The sequence below is a fragment of the Colletotrichum abscissum genome, assembly GCF_030869225.1.
Source record: "Colletotrichum abscissum strain IMI 504890 chromosome Unknown Scaffold_2.1, whole genome shotgun sequence".
NCBI classification, from domain to species: Eukaryota; Fungi; Ascomycota; class Sordariomycetes; order Glomerellales; family Glomerellaceae; genus Colletotrichum; species Colletotrichum abscissum.
The window spans coordinates 702,207-724,589 of NW_026850098.1; the positions used below are offsets into that span (position 1 = coordinate 702,207).

The 22,383-nt window shown below is 52.7% G+C and overlaps 8 protein-coding genes across 8 annotated transcripts; 2 read left to right on the forward strand and 6 right to left on the reverse strand.

Moving 5' to 3' along the window:
- Nucleotides 1–928: 928 nt before the first annotated feature.
- On the forward strand, nucleotides 929–7,796 carry CABS01_00935 (SNF2 family domain-containing protein; the record flags this gene model as incomplete). Its single annotated transcript, XM_060534316.1, has 4 exons — nucleotides 929–1,486; nucleotides 2,588–2,938; nucleotides 2,997–7,578; nucleotides 7,630–7,796. The coding sequence occupies 4 exons, from the start codon at nucleotides 929–931 to the stop codon at nucleotides 7,794–7,796; spliced, it is 5,658 nt and encodes a 1,885-aa protein (XP_060401394.1).
- Nucleotides 7,797–8,452: 656 nt separating this feature from the next.
- Nucleotides 8,453–10,057, reverse strand: CABS01_00936 (uncharacterized protein; the record flags this gene model as incomplete). Its single annotated transcript, XM_060534317.1, has 1 exon — nucleotides 8,453–10,057. One exon carries the CDS (start codon nucleotides 10,055–10,057, stop codon nucleotides 8,453–8,455), a length of 1,605 nt encoding a protein of 534 aa, XP_060401395.1.
- A 678-nt stretch (nucleotides 10,058–10,735) lies between these two features.
- On the reverse strand, nucleotides 10,736–11,883 carry CABS01_00937 (endopolygalacturonase; the record flags this gene model as incomplete). Its single annotated transcript, XM_060534318.1, has 2 exons — nucleotides 10,736–11,348; nucleotides 11,408–11,883. 2 exons carry the CDS (start codon nucleotides 11,881–11,883, stop codon nucleotides 10,736–10,738), a joined length of 1,089 nt encoding a protein of 362 aa, XP_060401396.1.
- A 1,866-nt stretch (nucleotides 11,884–13,749) lies between these two features.
- Nucleotides 13,750–14,688, reverse strand: CABS01_00938 (short chain dehydrogenase; the record flags this gene model as incomplete). The annotated part of the gene is made up of 1 exon (XM_060534319.1): nucleotides 13,750–14,688. One exon carries the CDS (start codon nucleotides 14,686–14,688, stop codon nucleotides 13,750–13,752), a length of 939 nt encoding a protein of 312 aa, XP_060401397.1.
- A 708-nt stretch (nucleotides 14,689–15,396) lies between these two features.
- CABS01_00939 (beta-xylosidase) lies at nucleotides 15,397–17,255 on the reverse strand (the record flags this gene model as incomplete). Its single annotated transcript, XM_060534320.1, has 2 exons — nucleotides 15,397–15,542; nucleotides 15,599–17,255. The coding sequence occupies 2 exons, from the start codon at nucleotides 17,253–17,255 to the stop codon at nucleotides 15,397–15,399; spliced, it is 1,803 nt and encodes a 600-aa protein (XP_060401398.1).
- A 602-nt stretch (nucleotides 17,256–17,857) lies between these two features.
- Nucleotides 17,858–18,614, reverse strand: CABS01_00940 (acetyltransferase; the record flags this gene model as incomplete). Its single annotated transcript, XM_060534321.1, has 2 exons — nucleotides 17,858–18,032; nucleotides 18,082–18,614. 2 exons carry the CDS (start codon nucleotides 18,612–18,614, stop codon nucleotides 17,858–17,860), a joined length of 708 nt encoding a protein of 235 aa, XP_060401399.1.
- A 1,725-nt stretch (nucleotides 18,615–20,339) lies between these two features.
- On the forward strand, nucleotides 20,340–21,093 carry CABS01_00941 (uncharacterized protein; the record flags this gene model as incomplete). The annotated part of the gene is made up of 4 exons (XM_060534322.1): nucleotides 20,340–20,553; nucleotides 20,632–20,696; nucleotides 20,753–20,895; nucleotides 20,964–21,093. The coding sequence occupies 4 exons, from the start codon at nucleotides 20,340–20,342 to the stop codon at nucleotides 21,091–21,093; spliced, it is 552 nt and encodes a 183-aa protein (XP_060401400.1).
- Nucleotides 21,094–21,354: 261 nt separating this feature from the next.
- On the reverse strand, nucleotides 21,355–21,661 carry CABS01_00942 (uncharacterized protein; the record flags this gene model as incomplete). The annotated part of the gene is made up of 2 exons (XM_060534323.1): nucleotides 21,355–21,529; nucleotides 21,624–21,661. The coding sequence occupies 2 exons, from the start codon at nucleotides 21,659–21,661 to the stop codon at nucleotides 21,355–21,357; spliced, it is 213 nt and encodes a 70-aa protein (XP_060401401.1).
- Nucleotides 21,662–22,383: the final 722 nt, after the last annotated feature.

Consider the following 22,383-nt stretch of genomic DNA (forward strand, 5'->3'; position numbering starts at 1 on the left):
CTCCAGCTCCAGCTCAGCTAGCTTCATTCCAAGACACACCCGGTGATACCGCCCAGCCAAGGGCCCAAGACAACAGCCAAAGCCAAAAGCCGCAAAGCAACACGGACTGTGGAGTTGGACATCCTCCCCAAGGCTCAAGGCTCAAGGCTCAAGCATCTCCAATACTCCACCCGCGCAGACTCAACCCTGCTTGCGCGCCCATCCATCGCATCGCAGTCTGCAAAGCCGAACCTGGGCCACCACCATAACCACCACTACCACATCCACCACCCGTCCTGCTGGTCTGGCCTCCTCTTCTCGTTTCTCTCTCTCGCTCTCTTGTCGTGTCAGAGGGACAGGTCATCCTCCGCCCCATCCTCATCTACGTTCCCCCGACCTTAGCTCCGACATTCGCACTCCATACCGCCAAAACTCTCGATCCGACACACAATTCCATCATCGCCACCCACTTCTCCCACCGTTCTTCAGGTTTCTCGGTCGACCGCTCATTTCAACCTTGCCGCGAGCACCGCGAATAGCATCACCGACGCCCGCCATCACCATTTCCCATCGAACCCCATACCACGGTACCACCAATTCTTGAACCACACACCCCTGCACCTCCCCACGACGCCAACTTCCGACTCCACGTCCTTTTTTCGCGATCCGCCTCACTTGCTTCACTCCTGTCCAAAACCCCCAACGCGTAACCCAATCACCTCCCCTCGATTGTCCACCACCCATTCTGCTTTGCACATGGGTCCGCGATCCTCGCTGTAGTCATCAATCCCCTCTCCCCCTTCCCTTTCCCCTTCTCTTCCCTCTCCTTTCTTTCCTCATCCAAACCCCCCTCCCCCACCCACTACTGCATCGTCCAGTTACGAGCGCCATCCGCGTACAAGTCGAGTAGGGTTCTGCGACAACGACGCCATCGCCGCATCCCGTCACGATGGACCACCCTAAAGACTTCCGCTCGACGGTCCTGCAGGCGCCCTCCCGTCACGATGATCGCGACGACGACCGTGATCGCGACCGCCGCCGCCATCGCGACATCATGAATCCCGCGCCCGGCAGCACGCGCCATTCGGGCTTCAACTTGCGATCGCCTACCCAGTCCGAGTACCATCACCCCCCGCACTCTTCCTACTCGTCGCCCAAAGCAGCCTCGTCGACGTCCCATACGCTCCCGCATCACTCACCGCGATCCCATCAGTCCGGCCTGTCGCATCCGAATCCTTACTCCTCCTCGACGGCTGCCGGCGGTCCGCTTGCGCCCTCGTTGCCCGCGCTCGGCGGTGCCAGCAGCAGCTCGGGAGCTGGACATCATCAAGCTCCGCCGTTGTCGCCGTTGCACCCCCCGAGCGGATACTACCCGCCACCCGAGTCGCATCAGACGCGCGAGAAGCCTGCTACGAGCAGCTACTACGATCCGTTGACTGACACTACAAGAGAAAGGAGGGTGTCTGACGCAGGTTGGAACAATAATGCGGCCAATGGCTCGCCCAAGGTAAGAGATAATTCCGTAATCTTGTCATTCATGATTCAACTACCACGGTGGCATCGCATTGGTGTATATACGATGCGATGCTGCCTGGTGTATTCCCGTGTTTGCTACTGCTTCTTGTCCTGGCTCTGTACCATCCTTACCCATCGTCATCTCCCAAGAAGCTCCTCCATGCCATCATTCCAACCTTGGCTTCCCCTGCTGCTCTTCCTCGTGTACCGTAGCATCCAGCACCAGCAGAGACAGCAATAGGAGCAATCCAGGTGGTTTGTTTCTGTTTGGCCCTGCTCGATTGCTGTCTGTGCTCTAGATCTTTTTAGTGGCCACACTGGTTGGTGCTGGTGTTGGTGTTGGAGGTTGTGCTTACGCCGTCTTTGTACCCTTTGCTCCCTTTCCCCCATCCGGATTTTCGGAGACGATGGTGTGGAGAGGATGCAGCGGAGCACCTCAGGCGTAAGGATACCTCACACACAGAGGTCAGACGAGAGGAGCGAGATATGGGGGGGGAAACAGGAGGGTGAGAGATTGCGAGAAGAGCAGCAACAGCAGCAGTGCCGCTGGATAAGAAACACCGCGGAATGCTTGGATCCCCTATTGTTCACGGCTTCAATGACACCGGCGTCCCCCAGTTTTTTCCCTGTAACTTTGGCAACTTTTTTTTTTTACACCCTTCCTCTCCTTCTCGTCATTTTCGTCCCTTGCCTTTCCTTCCCCGTCTCTCTTGTCGTCCGTCGCCTCGCTTCGTGCCCGTGTCGTGGCGCTACCTCATTCACGTTCCGTATCCATACACAGTACACCCGTCTGTCTATCTCGATCCATCAATTTCCCATCCCTTTCCCTCTTTTTTCCCTTTTTACTCTTCTGTATCCCCTTGCACATTCACACGATTTTTGTTCCCTTTCCAACCCCGACACGCGTTAGAGGAAGCACCACCAAGCACAAGCATCGGCACCTGCACACACAGCACCAGCAGCCACTTTCTCGTCCATCTCCAACTTTACCCGAGGGACAGAAAAATCCCAACCAACCCAAATTTTAATTCCATCACGGCCACCTCCATTCCTTCGCCCTGGCTAATTTTTTCCTTTCTTCATCATCAAACAGACCACACGCGGCGATCCCTACGGCAACTACTCCCAACCTGAGCCGGCATCTCTAGACTCGCACGCGTATTATAAGAACGGCAGCGCAGGATACACGTCGCCATCAGCAGCCAACTTCCCCCCGAGGAGTCCGCGATCCCACTCACATTCGCACTCCAACTCCCATTCCCACTCTCATCAACCACCTACCGGTTCCATCAGCCCATCGATCAGGGCAACGCCGCATATGACGTCCCCCAGTCTGCGGCATGCTGCGTCGCCCAGCGTGCATGCATCTTCCAATGGTGGCGCCGTCGCGTCTCTGCCTCCTCTAGGCAAGGCCGAGCCGTCTCCCTTGAAAGCTCCTGCTAGTGTCAGTAATACTGCAATTGACTACCTTGATAGACCGAGAACTGACTTTTCCGCCACAGACCCCCAGCCGCGCTGACCCTATGTCTTTCTCCAACATTCTCTCGAGTGCCGAACCCGTTTCAAAACCAAAGTCGAAATCACCGCCACCCGTCGAAGAGAAAGAAAAGGAAAGGGAAAATGAAAAGGAAAAGGAAAAAGAGAAGGCTGTTGAGCCCAAGACCGACCGTGAGAAGCCCCGCTCTGTCGACCCTCCAGTCAAGACCGAGCGCACCGAGCGCAGCGAGCGCGAAGCCGAGATTGAACTCCGACCGGAGCCCGTCAAGGAGAGATCCAGCACTCCCCTGGCCCGTAAGGAGAGAAAAGAGCGAGTACCTAGAAAGTCAAAGTCGAGAGCTTCCGATATCAGAGATGCCGAATCGACTCCCAAGAGCAGCCGCCGTGCTTCGTCCAAACTCGAGACACCAACGCCTCGCATCCCCTCCAAGCGCCAGGCCAATGGCCAGCCGAAGCAAAAAACCCTACCTGCCGATAAAGAAAAGAAGGTTACGGATCTGATTGCTCAGCTCGATGCCGATGCCGACGAACTTACCGACTCCGAACTCACAGCTGATCGTGCCGAGTACCAAGAAAGCGGCAACAAGCGACGTCGCCTCTTGCAAGATAAGGATAGCAAGCGCAATGTCGAGCGACGCGACGAGTTCTCGAGAGAGATGGGCCGCAGATTGGGCACTCACGCCGATCTCGGCAAACGCCGCTACGACGACATCTACTACGAGGAGGCCATGAACGAGGTCCGAGAACGTGAGCTCTTTGCCGAAAAGGAGCGCAAGAAGGACATGCAGCGCAAGCGTCGTCGTGAAAAGTCCATGGCTGTCACCATGGAACAACAGAAGCTTGCGCTGGAGCGCGCACGATTGGCCGAAGATGAGACCGAAAAGGCGAAGCACCTGCGGGATGCCGAGCGTGCTAACAAAAAGGCTCTGCAAACGAAGTTGATTCTCCAGAAGGGCATCAAGGGCCCCGCTCGCAACCTCGCCGAGCTCAACCTGGACGGAGGCACCATGGCCACCTACCAAGCGTCTGACATGGAACCCGGCACGAAGCCCAAGGGCAAGGGTCGCAGCGGTCCTCGGCCCAAGAAGTCGAAGGAGCAGAAGCAGGCCGAGAAGGACGCTGCAGAGGCTGCGCAAGCCGCCATCGACGCTGGCGAGGAGCTCCCGATCAAGGAAGAGGGCAAGATCCGCATCAAGTTCAACAAGAAGTCCAAAGACAAGGACAAAGAGAAGAACAAGGACAAGGATGTGGATCAGGACGAGCCCGACGTCGAGGTCGAAGGCGACGGCGACGTCGACATTGACGAGGATACCATCGTCGAGCCCGTCAAGGAGAAGAAGGAGCGCAAGAGCAAGAAAGAAAAGAAGGAGAAGAAGGAGGAGAAGCCCGAGGAGCCTCCCAACAAGGACGCCAAGTTCGAGACCAAGGGTTTCCTCCAAATTTACGACCAGATTTGGCGCGATCTCGCCCGCAAGGATGTCTCAAAGACCTACAAGATGGCGGCCGAGTCCTACCAGACCAAGGCGTCCAACCTTAAGAAGACAGCCATCCTCGCATCTAAAGAGGCCAAGAGGTGGCAGCTGCGGACGAACAAGGGCACCAAGGATCAGCAGGCCCGTGCCAAGCGTGTTATGCGTGACATGATGGGCTTCTGGAAGCGCAACGAGCGTGAGGAGCGTGATCTCAGAAAGGCTGCCGAGAAGCAGGAGATTGAGAACGCCCGCAAGGAAGAAGCCGAGCGCGAAGCTGCCCGCCAGAAGAGAAAGCTCAACTTCCTCATCTCGCAGACTGAGCTGTACTCCCATTTCATCGGCAAGAAGATCAAGACGGATGAGGTCGAACGCAGTACCGATAACCCCGAGATTGCAGCCGAGAACAAGGACGAGACTGCCCACAACAAGCATCTCGATATCGCTGAACCGACAGGACCTTTGGGCGCCAAGGTCACTGACTTTGAGAATCTCACCTTTGAGGAGGAAGACGAGGAGAACCTGCGCCAAGCCGCCATGGCCAATGCTCAGAATGCCATCGCCGAGGCACAGAGAAAGGCCAGAGCTTTCAACGAGCCCGAGGGCCCCGATATGGACGAGGAGGGCGAGATGAACTTCCAGAACCCTGCCGGCATGGGCGACGTTGCCATCGAGCAGCCCAAGCTCATCAACGCGCAGCTCAAGGAGTACCAGCTCAAGGGTCTCAATTGGCTCGCTAACCTGTACGAGCAAGGTATCAACGGCATTCTCGCCGACGAGATGGGTCTTGGAAAGACTGTTCAGTCGATTTCCGTCATGGCCTACCTCGCTGAGAAGTACGATATCTGGGGTCCGTTCCTCGTCGTCGCGCCCGCGTCTACGCTTCACAACTGGGAACAGGAAATCCGAAAGTTCGTCCCCGAGTTCAAGATCCTTCCCTACTGGGGTTCTGCCGGTGACCGAAAGGTCTTGCGAAAGTTCTGGGACCGCAAGCACACCACCTACAAGAAGGATGCATCGTTCCACGTCTGTGTCACGTCGTACCAGCTCGTCGTCTCTGATGTCGCCTACTTCCAGAAGATGAAGTGGCAGTACATGATTCTCGACGAGGCGCAGGCCATCAAGAGCTCGCAAAGTTCCAGATGGAAGAGCTTGCTCAACTTCCACTGCCGTAACCGTCTCTTGCTCACGGGTACCCCCATCCAGAACAACATGCAGGAACTGTGGGCCTTGCTCCATTTCATCATGCCGTCGCTCTTCGATTCTCACGACGAGTTCAGCGAGTGGTTCTCCAAGGATATTGAGTCACACGCACAAAGTAACACGAAGCTCAACGAAGATCAGCTCAAACGTCTGCACATGATTCTGAAGCCGTTCATGTTGCGTCGTGTCAAGAAGCATGTCCAGAAGGAGCTTGGAGACAAGATCGAGGAGGATGTCTACTGCGATCTCACCTACAGACAGCGCGCCATTTACAGCAACCTGCGGAACCAGATCAGTATCATGGATCTCATTGAGAAGGCTACGACGGGTGATAATGACGACTCTGGAACTCTCATGAACCTCGTCATGCAATTCCGAAAGGTTTGCAACCATCCCGACCTGTTCGAGAGAGCCGACACGACCTCTCCCTTCTCGTTCGGCTACTTCGCGGAGACGGCTTCCTTTGTCAGAGAGGGCAACAACGTCGCCGTCGGCTACTCTACTCGAAACTTGATTGAGTACGAGCTGCCTCGTCTCCTTTGGAGACAAGATGGCAGGCTCTACAAGGCCGACCGCGGCAACCTGAAGGCTGGGTGGCGCAACAAGAATCTGCAGCACATGATGAACATCTTCACTCCGGAGCACATCCGCGACAGTCTCGAGGGATCCGACGCGTTTTCCTTCCTGCGTTTCGCTGACACCAGCCCGACCGAGGTCTATAAGGCTAGCCACGAGGACGTCTTCTCTCGTGCCGTCGAATTGTCTCAGAAGAAGGATCGCTTGCCCCTCATGAAGATTGCCTACGACGACGCCGAAGACGCCAACTTCACCCCTGCTCATGCCTTGTTCAAGATCGCCGCCCGCAACAACAGACAACCCCTTGCAGACATCACTCAAGAGGGCATCATGGCTAACCTCATGAACGTGGCCCGAGAGGAGTATGTCGACAGCGGCTTGGGACGCTTGGAGCAGGCCGGTCGCCCGCGCGCCTCTGCTCCACCCATTGAGGTGAGCTGCTGTAGCAGTGGAACCGGTCTGGAGACGGAAAGTATCCTGTTCAACAGATCCATGCGCAAGAGTTTGTTTGGCCCCACGATCCAGGAAGAACGGGCCATGGTCACTGAGAAGCTTCCCTTTGACCGATTCCCGCCCCGCAAGTTGCTCCCTGCGCCGGATAACGACAAGAAGAAATTCAACAACATTGCGACTCCGTCAATGCGCCGTTTTGTTACTGACAGCGGCAAACTGGCCACTCTCGACAAGCTGTTGACCAAGCTCAAGGCCGAGGGTCATCGTGTGCTGCTCTACTTCCAGATGACACGCATGATCGATCTCATGGAGGAGTACCTTACGTACCGCAATTACAAGTATTGCCGTCTCGATGGTTCGACCAAGCTCGAAGACAGAAGAGATACTGTCGCCGACTTCCAGACTCGTCCCGAGATCTTCATCTTCCTTCTGTCGACCCGTGCTGGTGGACTTGGTATCAATCTTACCTCTGCTGACACCGTCATCTTCTACGACTCCGACTGGAACCCTACGATCGATTCGCAGGCCATGGACAGAGCTCACAGACTGGGTCAGACCCGACAGGTTACCGTGTACCGTCTCATCACTAAGGGAACGATTGAGGAGCGTATCCGGAAGCGTGCCATGCAAAAGGAAGAGGTGCAGCGCGTCGTCATCCAGGGAGGTGGTGCCAGTGTTGACTTCTCTGGTCGCCGCGCTCCCGAGAACCGCAACCGCGATATTGCTATGTGGCTTGCCGACGATGAGCAGGCGGAGATGATTGAGCAGCGTGAGAAGGAGATGCTTCAGGCCGGCGAATTCGACAAGCCCGAGAAGAAGAAGAAGACGACGAAGCGCAAGCGGGTGGTCAATGAGGACGTCAGCCTGGACGAGATGTACCACGAGGGTAAGTTGTTTGCTGTCCATGCTACCCACGGACATACTAACATGTTCACAGGCGAGGGCAACTTTGATGACAACCGCAATGGAGCCAACGGAACCTCGGGTACCGCCACGCCTGTAGCCGAGCCCGAAGTGAAGGGAACCAAGAAGCAACGCAGAGGCGGTGGCAAGAAGGCCAAGACACTGAAACAGAGACTTGCCCTTGCCGACGGACAAGTCTAGTTGTCGTCGACAGGCCGTCTGATTCGAATAGAAGACGACGATAGATAACGAGAGGTCACTCGTTGCGCACAGATGAGCGGAAAACGGAGGTTTCGATTGTAGCAATATGGTTTATGGGTAGGACACGCTGGGCGCGCGTGAGATATGCCTGGCGTCGGAGTGGACAACGCGATTTGCATCAAGATGACGGTCGTGGCTATTATTATGGACGAATGCCGCGATTCGTTTGTTAGACTTTACAAAAAAGCTTCAGTACGTTTGTATTCTTTCCATTTTCCGCGAGGTTAGGATGGGTTTTGGGGTCTGGTGGTCGACTCTAGACGATCTTGGTCTCACATGGGGGGTTCCTGATCACGGCAGTCAATCCCTGGAGACACAAGGTGGATGGCGGCATTCAGATTGAGTTGTACGAGGCCTAGGGGTCGTTGGAGCTCGATGGTGCGTGTATTAGTACTACCTTTAGACGAATGAAGTCGATTCCGAGATGAATCTCGTATAATGATGCTTGTGATGGTGATGTTTAGGCCTTGGTGATGGCCCACGGCTCTGCGGTTAGCATGTGTCACTCGACACACCTGATAGATGCGTCCATTTTATTTGAACGAATGTCACATTTCCTAACACAAGAACATTGAATGATGTAAAGTTCTCGTCCTCTAATTCAAATCACCGTCCCCGTCCCCGTCATAATCGGAATCCCCCTTGTAATGAAGCTCATCCTCCTCCTCCTCCTCCCCCTCACTATACTCAAAATCCTCGCCGTCGGGATTGGACGTCTCAAGAAGTTTGATCAACTTATAATCCCCCTCCGTCGCCTGAGCAGTGAGAGCAGCCAATGCTGCATCATCTGCTTCCGTGTCTCCTTTGCCAGCCATACTATCATGTAAGGACTCAACGGAATGGCCGATGGTCTTTGCGAAAGAGCTCAAGATGCCCTCAGTAACGTAAGGTCCCGGGCTACCCCAAAAGCGCGTTGCTTTGAGAATCTCCTTCTGCATAAGATCTCGATCTTCCTGGCCGAGCGCCTTCATCTTCCACGAAGCCTTGGTGATTGAAGAGTAAAACTGCCACCAAATATAGCGCGCGCGGGGGCGGAAACCGTTCAAAAACTCCAACTTGCGACCATGCAAGTCGTTCAGCGTGATGAAATCGCCGCCGAGATTCTGTAGCTCTTTCGCTCTCTCATGATCTTTGTCGACTACAATCACTTTGTAATCCTTAACGTTGCCGTTCTCCCAGTTCCTGAGGCGTTCTTCTCTCTCCTCTTGATCTTCAAGCGGGAAATCAGGATTTTTTGGGTCTAGATCGACGTCAGGAACTATGGCTATAACGCCATGATCCAGGGCCCATTCGATTTTAGTATGGAGTATGAGCCCGTTTTTAGGGGAGAAGATGTCCCTAGGTCCTTCAGAGCCAAAAATCAAGTCCATTGAGTGCAATTGGGACCATGGGTAAAGGTGCGCCGCCTTGCAAAGTGGAGTCTCAACCCATTTATGCAGAACTGGCTCCCAAACAGAGTCTCTAGAGGGTCGCAGCGATTTGGGGCAGTACGCGTTGAGCATTTTCTTCTTGAACTTCTGCTGATCTGTGCTTCTCCGGCTTCCTATGCCGGCTGAAGTTGCATCGAGTCCAAGCTTGGAAGAAACGAACAGCTCGACAAGTTTGTCTCTTATGCGAGTGTTCAATGAGTCTGCTCGCATACTCTCAGCTTGCTTGCTTAGGAGTCCTATCCGTTGCTGATGCGCAAGATGTCGGACTTCAAATGTCTGGCCGTTTTGGCTATCAATCCACTCCCCCCAGTCCTTCGTGCGACCTTTGGCTTTGGAGTCCAGAAATTCTAGGTGAGCCTCGACTCCAACACGATATGCTTTGAGGCCTTCGTGATTGGCACAATCTTTCCAGAACTGAGAGTCATGGGATGTCGATGGTTTCAATCTCTTTCGTTGTGCTTCTTCCTTGCTGATATTACTCTTGAGCTCCTTGAGGAGATCAACTTTGGACATTGAAGAAAGCGTTTCGACGTCCCAAGAAGCTTTTCTCTTGCTGCTGCTTCTTTCGGGAACGAGATTGGATCCGACCATGACGCCGAACACAGGCTTGCTGCTGGAATCTGTTCCCTTTACTGAGCCCGTTCTCTTTGGGATGTTGATGGCTGACTCGGCAGAAGATGTTGTCCGCGGGGGAATGCTGGGTCCACTCTGGGAAGAAGAATCCCTAGATGAGGCCTTGGCCTTGGATTTTCCCTTTCTATTCTTCGTCATGGTGAAGTTGTCTCAAGAAGAATCAGAGTAACAAAGAAATTAGAGTAGCAAGAGAAAGCAGAGTAACCTGGGGTAATTGGTGCGGGCGAGAAGTCTTAGATCCTGGGGTTTGCGAGTGAGAGGAAGACTTAGCTTATACGTCTCTCAAGGAGAGGCTTTCAAGAGGGAGTCATAATTAAACTTTTCGAGTATCGCGGTTGAAGCCATCAAAGTTCCAGCCACAGCGATGCGGACCTTAGTATAAACATGAGCAATCTGAGTACCTTGTTGTCGAAGAAACTTAATTCTGAGTCACAAACTTACAAAGCATCGCAAGTAACGATTGGGCTAGGAACATCTTTGCAGGAACATAGCAAGACATAAAGTATTGAATTTAGTTGACCGCTTGCACGGAAGCCTACATTTGGTCGATGACGACGACGCTAATCAGGCTGACGAAGTCAAGTTATCCGGATTGTACCGAAATTTTACACAGATTGAAAATTAATTGAACTGTATTCCGCGAAGGGTATCTAAGAATTGAACGATGACCAGCCGAACGGGGTCCCAAATGGGAGTTCCGTAGCACTACCTCCACCCAAGTCGCAAGGCCATCACTTACGACCATGATCCTGATCTGTGTAGTCATAACAACTTCAACTCAGGAGCACCGCTCCTAAGCTTCCCACCATCAAGCATTTAGCACTTGGCACCGGAGCCGGAAGGGATGCCAGAGCACTCAGAAGAGGACTTGCCACCGGTAACGGAGACGCCAGACCACTTCCAGTTGGAGCAGGCACCCTTGGCGCAAAGGATGTACACGTTGGTGCCCTTCGCGGCGACGGTACCCTTAACGTTCTTGACGGTGACGTCGGTGATGGGAATACCAGCGGTGGGCTTGCCGGTAGGGCTGCCGTTCTCGTAATCCTGCTGGATGACAATGCCCTTCTTGTTGATGTTCTTGAGGGTGATGTTCTCGAAGGTGATGCCGTTGACCTTGCCAGTCTTGTTGGCAATGGTCTTGATGCGGATACCGTTGTCGGCCTTCTCGATGGTGGAGTCACGGATGATGACGTTCTGGACGGTGTTGTCGCTACGTCCACCAACGGAACCGATGGACAGGCCGTGGGAGCCGTAGCAGTATCCGTTCTCGAAAGTGATACCGGTGCCAGAGTTGATAGCCAGGCAGTCGTCCTGGTTGTAGACCTTGGCGCCGGAGATGGTCACGTCAGAAGACGTACCGACATCGAAGGCATCGGTGTTGTGGCCACCCTTGGAGTCACCATCCTTGTTGTCGAAAAGGATGTTGGAGCTAGAGAATAGTCGGGTCAGTATCACTGTCCAAAAACCCAACATTGAGTTGTGACTTACACCTTGAGGCCAGAAACGCCGCTGATGGAGAATCCGTGGGCCGGGGTGTTCTTGACGTTCAGGCCAGAGATGGAACCGTCGTTGATCTTGACCTTGAAGAACTTGGGCTTCTTCTTGCCGCCGTTACCTCCCTTGCCGTCCCACCAGCGCTCACCCTGGCAGGAGATGGAGTTGCCGGAAGCACCGACAACGCTGACCTTCTTACCGCCGATGGCGATGAGAGGGCCCTCCCACTCCTTGTAGCCGAAGGTGGTGGTGCCTTTGAAGGTGACCTTGGTTCCGTCCTTGAGGCCAGTGAGGTCGAGGGTCTCACCGGCGGGGACCTTGATGCCGTTGAGGACGATGTCGGTGCAGGAAGTTTTCTTGGACATGGCCGTCTTGGCGTCGGTGAAGGTGCACGAGGCACGGGTATCGAGCTCGGCGGGGGCGGCGGCAGCCAGGGCGCTGAGGCCCGCGACAACGGAGAGGAACTTCATCGTTTCTTGATTGTTTTTGGTATGTGATCAACACGTAGAATACTTCGAGTATGTACAAAAATTGTCGAATGAGAGACTAGAGTTGGAAAAAAAGAATGTGGTTGAAAAGAGTGTGAGTGAAGAAGCACGATGGGGTATCAAGAACGGAAGCAAAAGAGATGGGCAGAAAAGATGATACTTATATCAAATTGTCGAACATGCAAGACTCTAGGCCTCCTCCTCCCCTTTCATTCGATGCTACTTGTTGGAAGCTCGTTGGATTTCCGCAACTGGGTATGGTGCGGCTCCCACGCCGGATAGTCGGCATCACCGTTGTCTATCTCCCCGGTCTCTGGAAGGAGCTAAGAGGAGCCCATGATTTCAAAACCACCTTTAATCTGACCCTGCAGCGCCGGAGTGTTGCCCCGAAGGACCGAAAAGAGGAGGCGACTCTCCACACTGGCTTAAATTATCTAAGCTTCAAATGCTGCAAGCCCGCGGCACGAAGCTAGCACGTGGGGAGCAGAATATTAGAAGAGGTGCTCGCCCACTATCCGATGACCCAGGTCTGACGATGGGATCATACCCGGTCGTTGTGGACTTGGGACGAACAGGGCTGACGGGAACCTACGCCCCAAGCCGGTGTCAGCCGCCCTACCAGCGGAATACCGAGACATAATCATAGATCACCTTCCAAGACTTCCAGACCATCTGGCTGAGTCGATTTCACCACTTCTGACGCGTGGCGGCAATGAAGAAGCTGCCTCTTTAGGTAGGATTTCCAATCTGAGTGGCATCTTGGCTTCATCTTGGCATAGGCTTGATTTGCCGATCGATCCGATCATGGAACTCTTGGGATCCAAGAAGACCCAGAAAATCACGGTATTTTACCCACCAGTCGCTGCGGCTGACCCAGTGTTTCCTTGTGTGCCTGTGTAAAAGTTGTTTGAAAGGGGAAGTTCCCACAGAAAAGAAATGCCAAGAACGGAGGTGAGGTAAGGATTCTGCAGGAATGTGACAAGGCGTTGTGCATCTTCCAACTTGCTCCAGAATGGCATGTTTATGCTCCGCCAACGACACTGGTCGTTGCAGGAACAATTCCTGTTGAAAGTGAACTCCTGCCTCTCATAACATGAGGCTGATCCCGCGGTCGTCTCGTTAAGAATTTGATGACGAACGAGCATCGGAGAGCCCGGGCTTTACCTAAAGGGGTGCGATTAACCTTAAAGCCCTGATTGCAATCCAAGCATCCGACGACCGACAAGCCGCTTGCCTTGTGGGGACAGAGCCTCTCCTTTCGGCGGATACGGACTTGCGCGTATACTTTCCCTGTCAGCCGGCGGGAAGCTGTAAGGGGCGAGCAGGCCTCCTATTCTCGGCTCCGAATTAAGCTCACTTGAAGACGGGCAAGTTATCAGTGACAGGTTTAGACGAATGAACTTGGGTGAACTTCGGGCTTGATCCGACGGTGGACATTTCCGTCATCTACTTGGACCAGGGGGCCCCTTGGGCCCTTTTCAATCGGGTTCCGAACTTTGCGACTCACCTGCTTTTAGCGTCGGATTCTGCTGATTCATAGTGGGCTAATGGATTGGATCTAACCGACTCGAGTAGTTTTTGCCAACTCACGGTGCAATTTCGAACGGCAGCAAAAACCGACTTGGTAGTGGTTCATGCAGCATCATTCAAACTTAGACACTTTAGCCACCGGATTCTGGCCATGGAGATTCAACATACATGAAACTGCCGGTCCTTGGAACACTTTATTTCTGTCTCCGCATTACGCTAGAAGGAAAAAGAAAATACGAAGTCTTGTTTGGTGAATGGTGGTGGATTTGGTCTTTTGTGAGCTGTCTCTTTTCTGCTCGGCCAGTTGCGGATATCCCCCTACAAATGACTCCGGAGTTCGTCTTCGGTCCATTTCCATAACTCCTCCCTTTTGTCTTTGTCCTTGCTCAATCTCGTACCTTTACCGGTGACACCAACTGGGAAGTAAAAGGTGCCGCTCTTGACGTCTGGACTGAAGGATGCCCAGAGCTGGTTCAGCGCGCCCTTCTGTGGACTGACGGCTACGATCTTAGTGCCGAGATACACAATCGTGCCTAAGACGAAGTTGGATTTGCTGATGATGGATTGTGCCAGATTTGTGTCGACGATACCCGGGTGCACGCTGACAATTTTGAGCTCCGGATGCCGCTCGGCGAGGGCAGCGGCGTAGTGAATGTTCGCCACCTTTGAAATGCCGTAACGAAAGCGGCTGGGGGTTTCGGGCATCTGGGTCTTGAGCTTGTCGAACTGGTAAATATCTTTGGGCGCCCAGCCTTCCGCGCCCGAGGAGAGGAACACGACCCTCACGTCGGGGTTCTCGGTCGCCGTCTTCTTCAAGGTAGGCATCAGGAGTTGAGTAAAGAGCGCATGACCCATGTGGTTTGTTCCGAATTGGATCTCGTAACCCTCCTTTGTGAGGCCCTCCGGCGTCGCCATGATTCCAGCATTATTGACGAGAAGGTCCAGCCGAGAAGAAGACTCATTGAACTGTTTAGCGGCAGCTTTGATGCTTTCAAATGAGGACAATTCAAGCGGCAGGTGAGAAATTGGCGCGACGCTGGAGCCTTCTTTCCTCAGTGCTTCGATTGCGGCCTCGCCCTTTTCCTTTGAGCGTCCTGCGAGATAGATATGCCTAGGGTTGTGCTTTGCAATCTGTCGGATCGTCTCCAGTCCGAGGCCGGCATTTCCACCGGTGACGAGAACGACCTTTCCTGTCAAGTCTGGGATATCAGAGTCCGGCTTGAAGTTGTAGCCGCCCATCAAAAACGCTGTCGCCATCTTTTACTCTGATTACTTTAATGCCTACGTCGTTTGATGTTTGAGTCTGTCTATTGTTGATCGTGATTGCACAAGCGACGAAAAGCCTCGCGGCGCGCAAGAGCGTAGCTTCTTATATACTATGGTTTAGAGTTTCACGTTTCAAACTTGGCGTCCGACCGTCCCGAGCTCGACACTGGCACCGACGATATTGGTCGCAAGGTGGTATTGGTGATTTCAGGGTTCAGGGTCCCCCGCTTTGACCGATAGTTCCAGAAGTCTTCAATGCTTGGGCGATCATAGTCCGATAGGTCTTATAGACGCCATCCGTGGACCTACCGAGGTGTGGCGGCATTTGAATGTGTTCTTCAGAGTCCTTGTCTTAAGCAGGATTATCCAACTGCCAGGCAATTTACGAGCGCAGCAAGCTGGGCTCAGGGCCGTCGGTGGAATCTTGACTCCGAAGCCTGGCAGCTGACACGATGTTACCTCAAGCTAGCAGACGATTGGAGCCTACAACCGATGATGGAATTGCTCCAATTCACATGTTGCGACTTGATGATGGGTTGCTTCGGAGAAATGGGTCTTAGGGGGGCTCCGGCTCCCACACAGACAGCTTGCGGGGCAGCTCTTGGCAAGACCCATGGTCAAGGAGAATTTTGAACATCGTCTCATAAAGTAGGATGACAGTGGTATTGCAAATGGTGGAAAGGCCTCGGCCATACCACCCTAAGCATTAGAGTTGTCAGCATCGTCGACATCCTTCTGGCTTTTGAGCTGTCGGATTCCCCTGTACCGCCAGTTGGAGATGTATGTCTCAAACGCCTGCTCTCCATGCTTCCCATTAGATGTTGCGTACACGCCAACCACGGAACCTAGAATCATAATTGTCAATATGGGTTCCAATTGTCCTCATGGTGGGTGAGCCTACCAGAGTAGTAAGGAACCAACTCGGTCCCCTTGCAATATCCGAAGACTCTCAGATCGAAGTCTTCCCTGAGACCCGCAAGGCCGGAAGAAAATGCGAAATGAGTGCTGTTAACAGCCTCAATCTGGAGCGAAATCTTCTGCCCAGCCCAACCACCAGGAAGTGGGTAAATCCCATTAGGCGGATGTTCGACTGCCCTATACGGTGTTTCCGAGATACCACGATACCGAAGATGCGGTCGAAGATCCTCACTTCCCTCTGGCTTCAACATGACAATACCAAGATCAAAGTGTTGTGCTTGATCTTGGACAATTGAGACGCCGACCTCCATCTCTTCCTTCGTCAATGACGTTGCCCAGTCGACATCAACACGGAATTTGAAGAGCGAATGAGCCATACGCCGTCCGACAAAAGTCTGACCACGACCCAAGGCAAAGTCAGCGTCGAAAGCCGTGAGATTGAGTACCGAAGACTTCAGCGCCAGTGTATTCCAGTGACCTGGTGGCGAGACCGCGTAGTTTCTAGCCTTTGGCAGGCGCCAATGGATAAAATGAATAGGCAGACTGCTTCCCGGCGGAAAGGTGATAACATCGTCTGCGTCGCTGAGTTGACCTTCTCCCTCATCTGGGATAGCTTTTGCGGGTAGCGACCAGCCAGAGACATTGCCAGTGACCGGCGTAAACACTGGGAACTCATCCCTCTCCCAGGTGACGGGCGTAAGTACCGTCTCTCTGCCCATCGGCAGGTTGCCAAAGTATGCTCCGGGGTCCTGGCCATAGGTGCCGCCAGCGCGAACTGCTAGGGCGACGGACCACCAATTTCCATCAGCATCTTGGAACAAATCTGCGTGCCCGACAGCTTGGAAGTAGGAGGTAGTATCGTTTGCAGAAGTCAACAGTGGGTTTGCCGGTGCTGGATCGTAAGGTCCCTCTAGGCTCTTTGATCGAGCCATTGTGACCATGTGATTTTCACGGGTGCCACCCTCAGCAAGGAGTAGATAGTACCACCCATCACGCTTCCAGATGTGAGGTGCCTCGGGAGACCGCCCGCCGGTACCATTCCAGGGCATGATGATGTCTCCGATCTCTCCAGTCTCCAGATCGAGCGGCGCGTGCATTATACCTGGGTAGTACGCGGCTGTGTGAGCACCCGAGACGTACGTCTTGCCGTCATCGTCCCAAAATGGTGAAGGGTCGAACCCGGGGAAGCTGAAATGAACGGGATCCGACCAAGAATCTGAGCTGTATGGGTCTGTTGATGTAAGGATAAAGTTGTCCCAACGACTGTCATTTGTTCTCGGGAGTTGCTGATTTACAAGAGTACATAAAAGGTAGAAGATGCCCTCATGGAATCGCAATGTGGGTGCGTAGATGCCACTGGTTGCCTTTGGCAGAAAAGCTAGACCTGGCAGCTGGTCTGCTCGACTGAATGCGTTGGAAACATGCTTCCAGTGCACCAGGTCTCGACTTGCGTGGATGGGTAGGCCAGGGAAAACCAGGAAACTGGACGTGACACAGAAGAAGGTATTGTTCAAATCTGGAACAAAGATGCAGCTGGGGTCAGGGTTGAAGCCGCTAATGATGGGGTTTTGAAAGGTTGAGTTCTCAGCTCGGACAACTCCGAAGAGGGCTATTGCTAAAGCTAGGAGTCCGGACTTCATGATGAAAAAGCTAGCAAACTACCAGGCTCTTTGGCAAGTAATTATGAGCTGGTCATCATGTTATTATGACTTTCAGGGGCCCGTAACTCAGGTAACCCCGCAGCGCTCATGGAAAACCTGCATCGTTCTGGAGTCGATTTCCACACCACGGAAGAAATCCTAGCAGCGGTGGAAAGTCGTTCACAAGATCGCGGGCAACGGTGCGGCGCTTTTCCGAGAGACCGGCGCCGTGGAAACCCCTACACGGAGAATTGTGGCTTTAGCCTAAAATCCCGAAGCACCGATCTTGTCATGTTGAGCTCCAAGTCAACTGCGGGGGAGATGCAGGATCACCAAGGCCAAGACCGGCGGAGTTGGAGCCATGACGCATTTCCGTCATCACCTTCGCTCTCAGTGGAAGCGAGCTATTTACTTGGTTCGAAATAGCACTTGCATATCCGATGCAGTTTTCAATCAGCATGGGTTGCGCCGGAAGCATTACTAACGTTATCATTTGTCTGCGTCTAATAACCTGGTCACCCTTTCTATGCTACCTTGCGCTTGACGGCTCCTCTCTTACCTCCTAACTAGAACTTCCGAAAACCAAGCTGCAAAGCTCCTCTTTATATCTTCACTGCTTCTCGGCACTGCTTCAGACCTTTGCGCTGTTTACCATTCTCGTCAAAGTTTTCTTCGCTCAACCACGTTTCCAGGCCGGTTTTGACCACTGGCCACTCATCATCTGTGATGCTGAACCAAGCTGTATCTCTACGTCTTCCCTTGGCGACCATGTGCTTTCTGCCGGTTGTCAGTCCTTGACCGAGAATAGTTTTCATAGAACTCTTACCTGAAAATGCCTTCATAAGTATATCCTAACCGCGCAGCAGCTGCGAGACTCGGCTTGTTCAAATGATTGGCCTTCCATTCGAGTCTGTAGTTGCCCAGGCCCTCGAAAGCATTCTTCATGAGAAGGTACTGGGCCTCAGTGGCGGCACGCGTTTGCTTCAGATGCTCACTGAAAATTATGCATCCAATCTCGATACGTCTATGAGCCGGAACGATGGAGAGATATGCCATTACACCCACTGGCTCGGATGATGGATCCGATGCTGGGCCGGATAATACAGTGAAGTACAACGGGTCTTGGGAGACGCTCCACTCCTCGAAAGCTGCCTCACATTCTTCGATCTCGAGGAAAGGCTCATTGAAGAGGTATGTCCAGCGCCAAGCGTTTTCTTCTCGGCCGAGGTGCTTGAAGATAGCCTGCGCATGCGATGGTTGCAACGGGACCACGGAGGTGTATCGGCCGTGAAGCGGGGTATGGGACGGAGCCGTTGCCGGGTCGGCGGAGGCTACGAGAGGTCCAACGGGAGGGTCCATGGTTCTGGTAGGTCTTGGTAATGAAGGCCTAATTTGCCAAGTTTTGGTCAATGTTTGCAACGTTTCCGATGTTCAGATCAAGATTCAAATATACATATGTGCTCTGAACGATGACTCAGGGAGTCACGGATGGAGATCCTTCACAGCACGACAACTTCGGCGCGAAGTGGGGCGACCGGCCCGGTCACAGGGAAGACACGCCAAATACGCCGGATACGCGCAACTTCAATGCAGGACTACTGATCTCGGTGATACTAGGACCAGTGCACTGACGAAAGTCGACTGTCAAACGGTACTTTGCCCTCAATTTGGCAACTACAGAGTTGTGAGGCGCCACAAGATTGTTGCGGGCTTTGAATAGGTAGTTGAGAAAGTGCAATTCGGCGACTTGACTGGCATGAGTTCATCAAGTTGACAGTTCAATAGGAGCAGACACGGCTCGACGATTGATCAATGGAACTACGGCAATACCTCGAAGTGTCTTTATGGATGTTGTCTGCTTGACTGCGTGTTTTGGAGTGCCCAATTGTTAGAAACCCCAGGTGTCATGTCAGCTTCCGCCGTGGTCTTCGCTCGATTTGTGGACTTTCATTCCTCCACCCTCCTCGTTCATATGGAGAGTGACTGCTAAGCATACAAGAGGTCGAAACCAGTTCAGATTAAAAGTTGATGGAACACCCAGAAACATCACATACGCCAGTAACGCTCTAGGACCCAAGGGACTAAGTCATTCGTCGCAGCAACAGGCGATATTGCCAAGTACTGCCACTCTTCATGCGCCAATTACATCTATGCAACGCCACTAAGCTCCCGCACATGCTGACTAGAGTTCTTGATATGCTTATTTGATATCACAAGTGGGTTCCAATTGATGGCGAGAAGCAAGGTTGAAGAGTCTTGGCCGGGTGGCTTTCACTTTCTGTTCTTCCTTGCTTAGGGGCAAGGGGGCCCTGTTTCCTCCACCTAAACCGATCAGACGAATTGAAACTCAGATAATATGACGAGTGCAAGACTAGAAAGACCTGATCCAACGTAATTGGTTCCATTGAAGGAACCAAGGCTCGATCAGGCTACTGAATTGCGTTGTTATGGCGGGTGCCAGAGTTCGGAACGGAAAGAATCACGGGCAAATTGTTTGAAGCTCAATTCTCGTATTCGGTCAGCGTCACAGCGGATGCTACCATTCTTGAAGCTCGCAGGATACTATCAAAACGTCGGTCGGCCGCCTGCTAGCTCAGACTAAGAGGTAAGCGAAGGGACTTTGGTTCAATGGTTCTTGGCGTCAACTTCTAAACTACTTCATGGATCGCTTTTTGTGGCCGATCGGCCACCTAAGTAGTGAAAATTTGACGCATAGTAAAGACGGCCGATCAAAAAGTCAGGTCAGTCTGACGACCTCGTTTACGCAAGGTCATGGCACAGTGAATCATGCAGAGACGTAAGCTTCCCATACTGAGCTCCAGTACCAGAGGAGGCACGGCCTATCCAGCGATGATACATTGAGTTATCGTGCCAATGCCAATGCCAACTCCATGTAGCAATCGAGAAGACCATGGCGAGAGACACGAGTATTCAGTATGGCAGGTTTTTCGTGTTGCCACATGTTTTGATTCCATACTGGAGCTAACGACTATATAAACCCTAGGCACCTACTGCCTGAAGTTGATCATAAACTACCCTTTTCACACAGATCTCTAAACACAGCTTCCAGACAATCCTTTCACAATGGTCCAAATCGCCCTTTCTTCAGTCACTTTGCTCTTCCTGGTGGCTCTCGCAGCTGCTTCTCCTGCTCCTCTTGTAGACTCTCGGGATGCAGTTGCTGTGGGTGACTGGTCCTGGGAACATTGGGTTGAGACAATCATTGCCGACCCTGAAAGCGCTTTATCCGTCGACGAAGCCCTTGAAGCTGCGGCCAAATCCGCAGCGGCTCACAAAGGTAGATCTTTTATCCCCATTAATTGTCTCTACCTGAATGTCAATGTTGGGTGTATGCATGCTAACATTATGTTTGTAGATGGCTCACTTGATAAGAGACAGGAGCAGTTTCTCGTATGCAACGATGGCAAGCCTTCCGCTTGGGTATGCGAAGCTCGGTGACCTTCATTGAATATGAAGTCAAGACTAACACTCCATAGGCACCTGATGCTGTGACGTGTATTAACTACCTTGCCGGTCTCAACGCAAATTGCGGGACTAGAACAGCGACGGCGATGTGTACCGCTGGTAATGCGCAAATTGTTGGAAGTGGCAGTGGAGCTGGAGAAGTGAGCACCAACTGGTATGTTGAATTCAGTCTCTTAGTTCAAAAGATTCGTATAGATGGGACTAACTCTGTTCGCCATCCAGTAACAACGTTGCCCGCACTGCTGGACGCATCATGGATCGCTGCTGGAGATCCGACAACACCGTTCAGGGAGGCATGCCGGCTTACGAACAAGGCGCCATGTGGGTTTACGTCTCAGCTCCTCTGATTTGATTCAGACATCGATGCGATGGCCACGGGAGTGCTTTCAATGGCATATGAATGTGGCAAAACCTTGGAATTCGGCTGCCCCCAATGGCTTTTCCCTCCCGGGTTTGATAGACATAATCTCACAACCTACTACGCCAGCACCTACTGTGCTCGTACAAGATATTCAATACAAATCTAGTGTGAAGCATGTTCCCTTTTATGTCGTCTGAGTGAACTTACTTCACAGGTCCTTTGGGTCATGAGATGATGGACGTAACTCGTTGCTTAATACGCGGCCCTCCACTCCATCTTCTGTTCCACCACGCCAGTTTTGCCAGAGACGTAATCCAGATACCCTTTGTAGTAAGCCAAGGGAGCGAAATCCTCCTTGAAACTTGCCCCATAGATCTCGCCAACAACATCAGTCATGGATCCATCAGACTTGCACTTCAGTAAACATCTTCATCGCGAGTCAAGTCAGCCAACTAAATCAAGATGGCCTACTATGGGAATGACTGAGTAAAAAGGTCCGAAACTCAAAAGATTTCACTCACGCTTGCCACCTTCCATTTCCCTTTAGGATATCTCTCATGTGATATGTGTTCCTTTCGCAGATCGCCATGCATAGAATTGATTTGGTCCAAGGGTATGTTCCTTGGGGGTTGAGACCCGCCCAGGGGAATGCTCCAGGCTTTGATCTGGCGCGGATGCTACTTGAAAAGGTTTGGCGTGTCCTGTCATCCATCAGTACCTCTTCTGTGTTATCTCGTATATTCAGAAAGGTGACTCACCTGAAGGCAATCCTTGGCTTGTTCCCATCCACTTTGTTGCCGACATGCGGCCTTACGGTGGAGTTTTTAGCAACAAAAGTTTCGACTCGTTCCTTGCGCAGTTCTTGTGTCTCAGGAGAAAACGACTTTCGAGCGTCAGTAACGAGAACAGGGTTTCCAAACTTCCCAGTAACTAGAGTCCGGTTGATTGGCATCGCGAATCTGTAGAAACTCAATTTGGAGCCCGGGTAGGACGTAAGGGTTCGTGATCCGGCTATGGCAGGTGCTGCCTCTACAAGGCCAATCGCTACGACGAGTAAAAGGAGTCCTGCTAGTTGAGAGAATATGGAATTCATCTTGAGATGTCTGGCGGTGGTGGTGCTAGGAGAGCTAGAGATGCATCACACAAGTACGCAAGCTTTCATATGAGTTTCGAGATGGGCTGACTCTGTTTCTCAGACTAATCAAAGATGCCTACGCAGGGTCCTTATGCAGACTTATATCGTCGAGGAACAAGCTAATGCAACTGGAGTGCACACTCCGC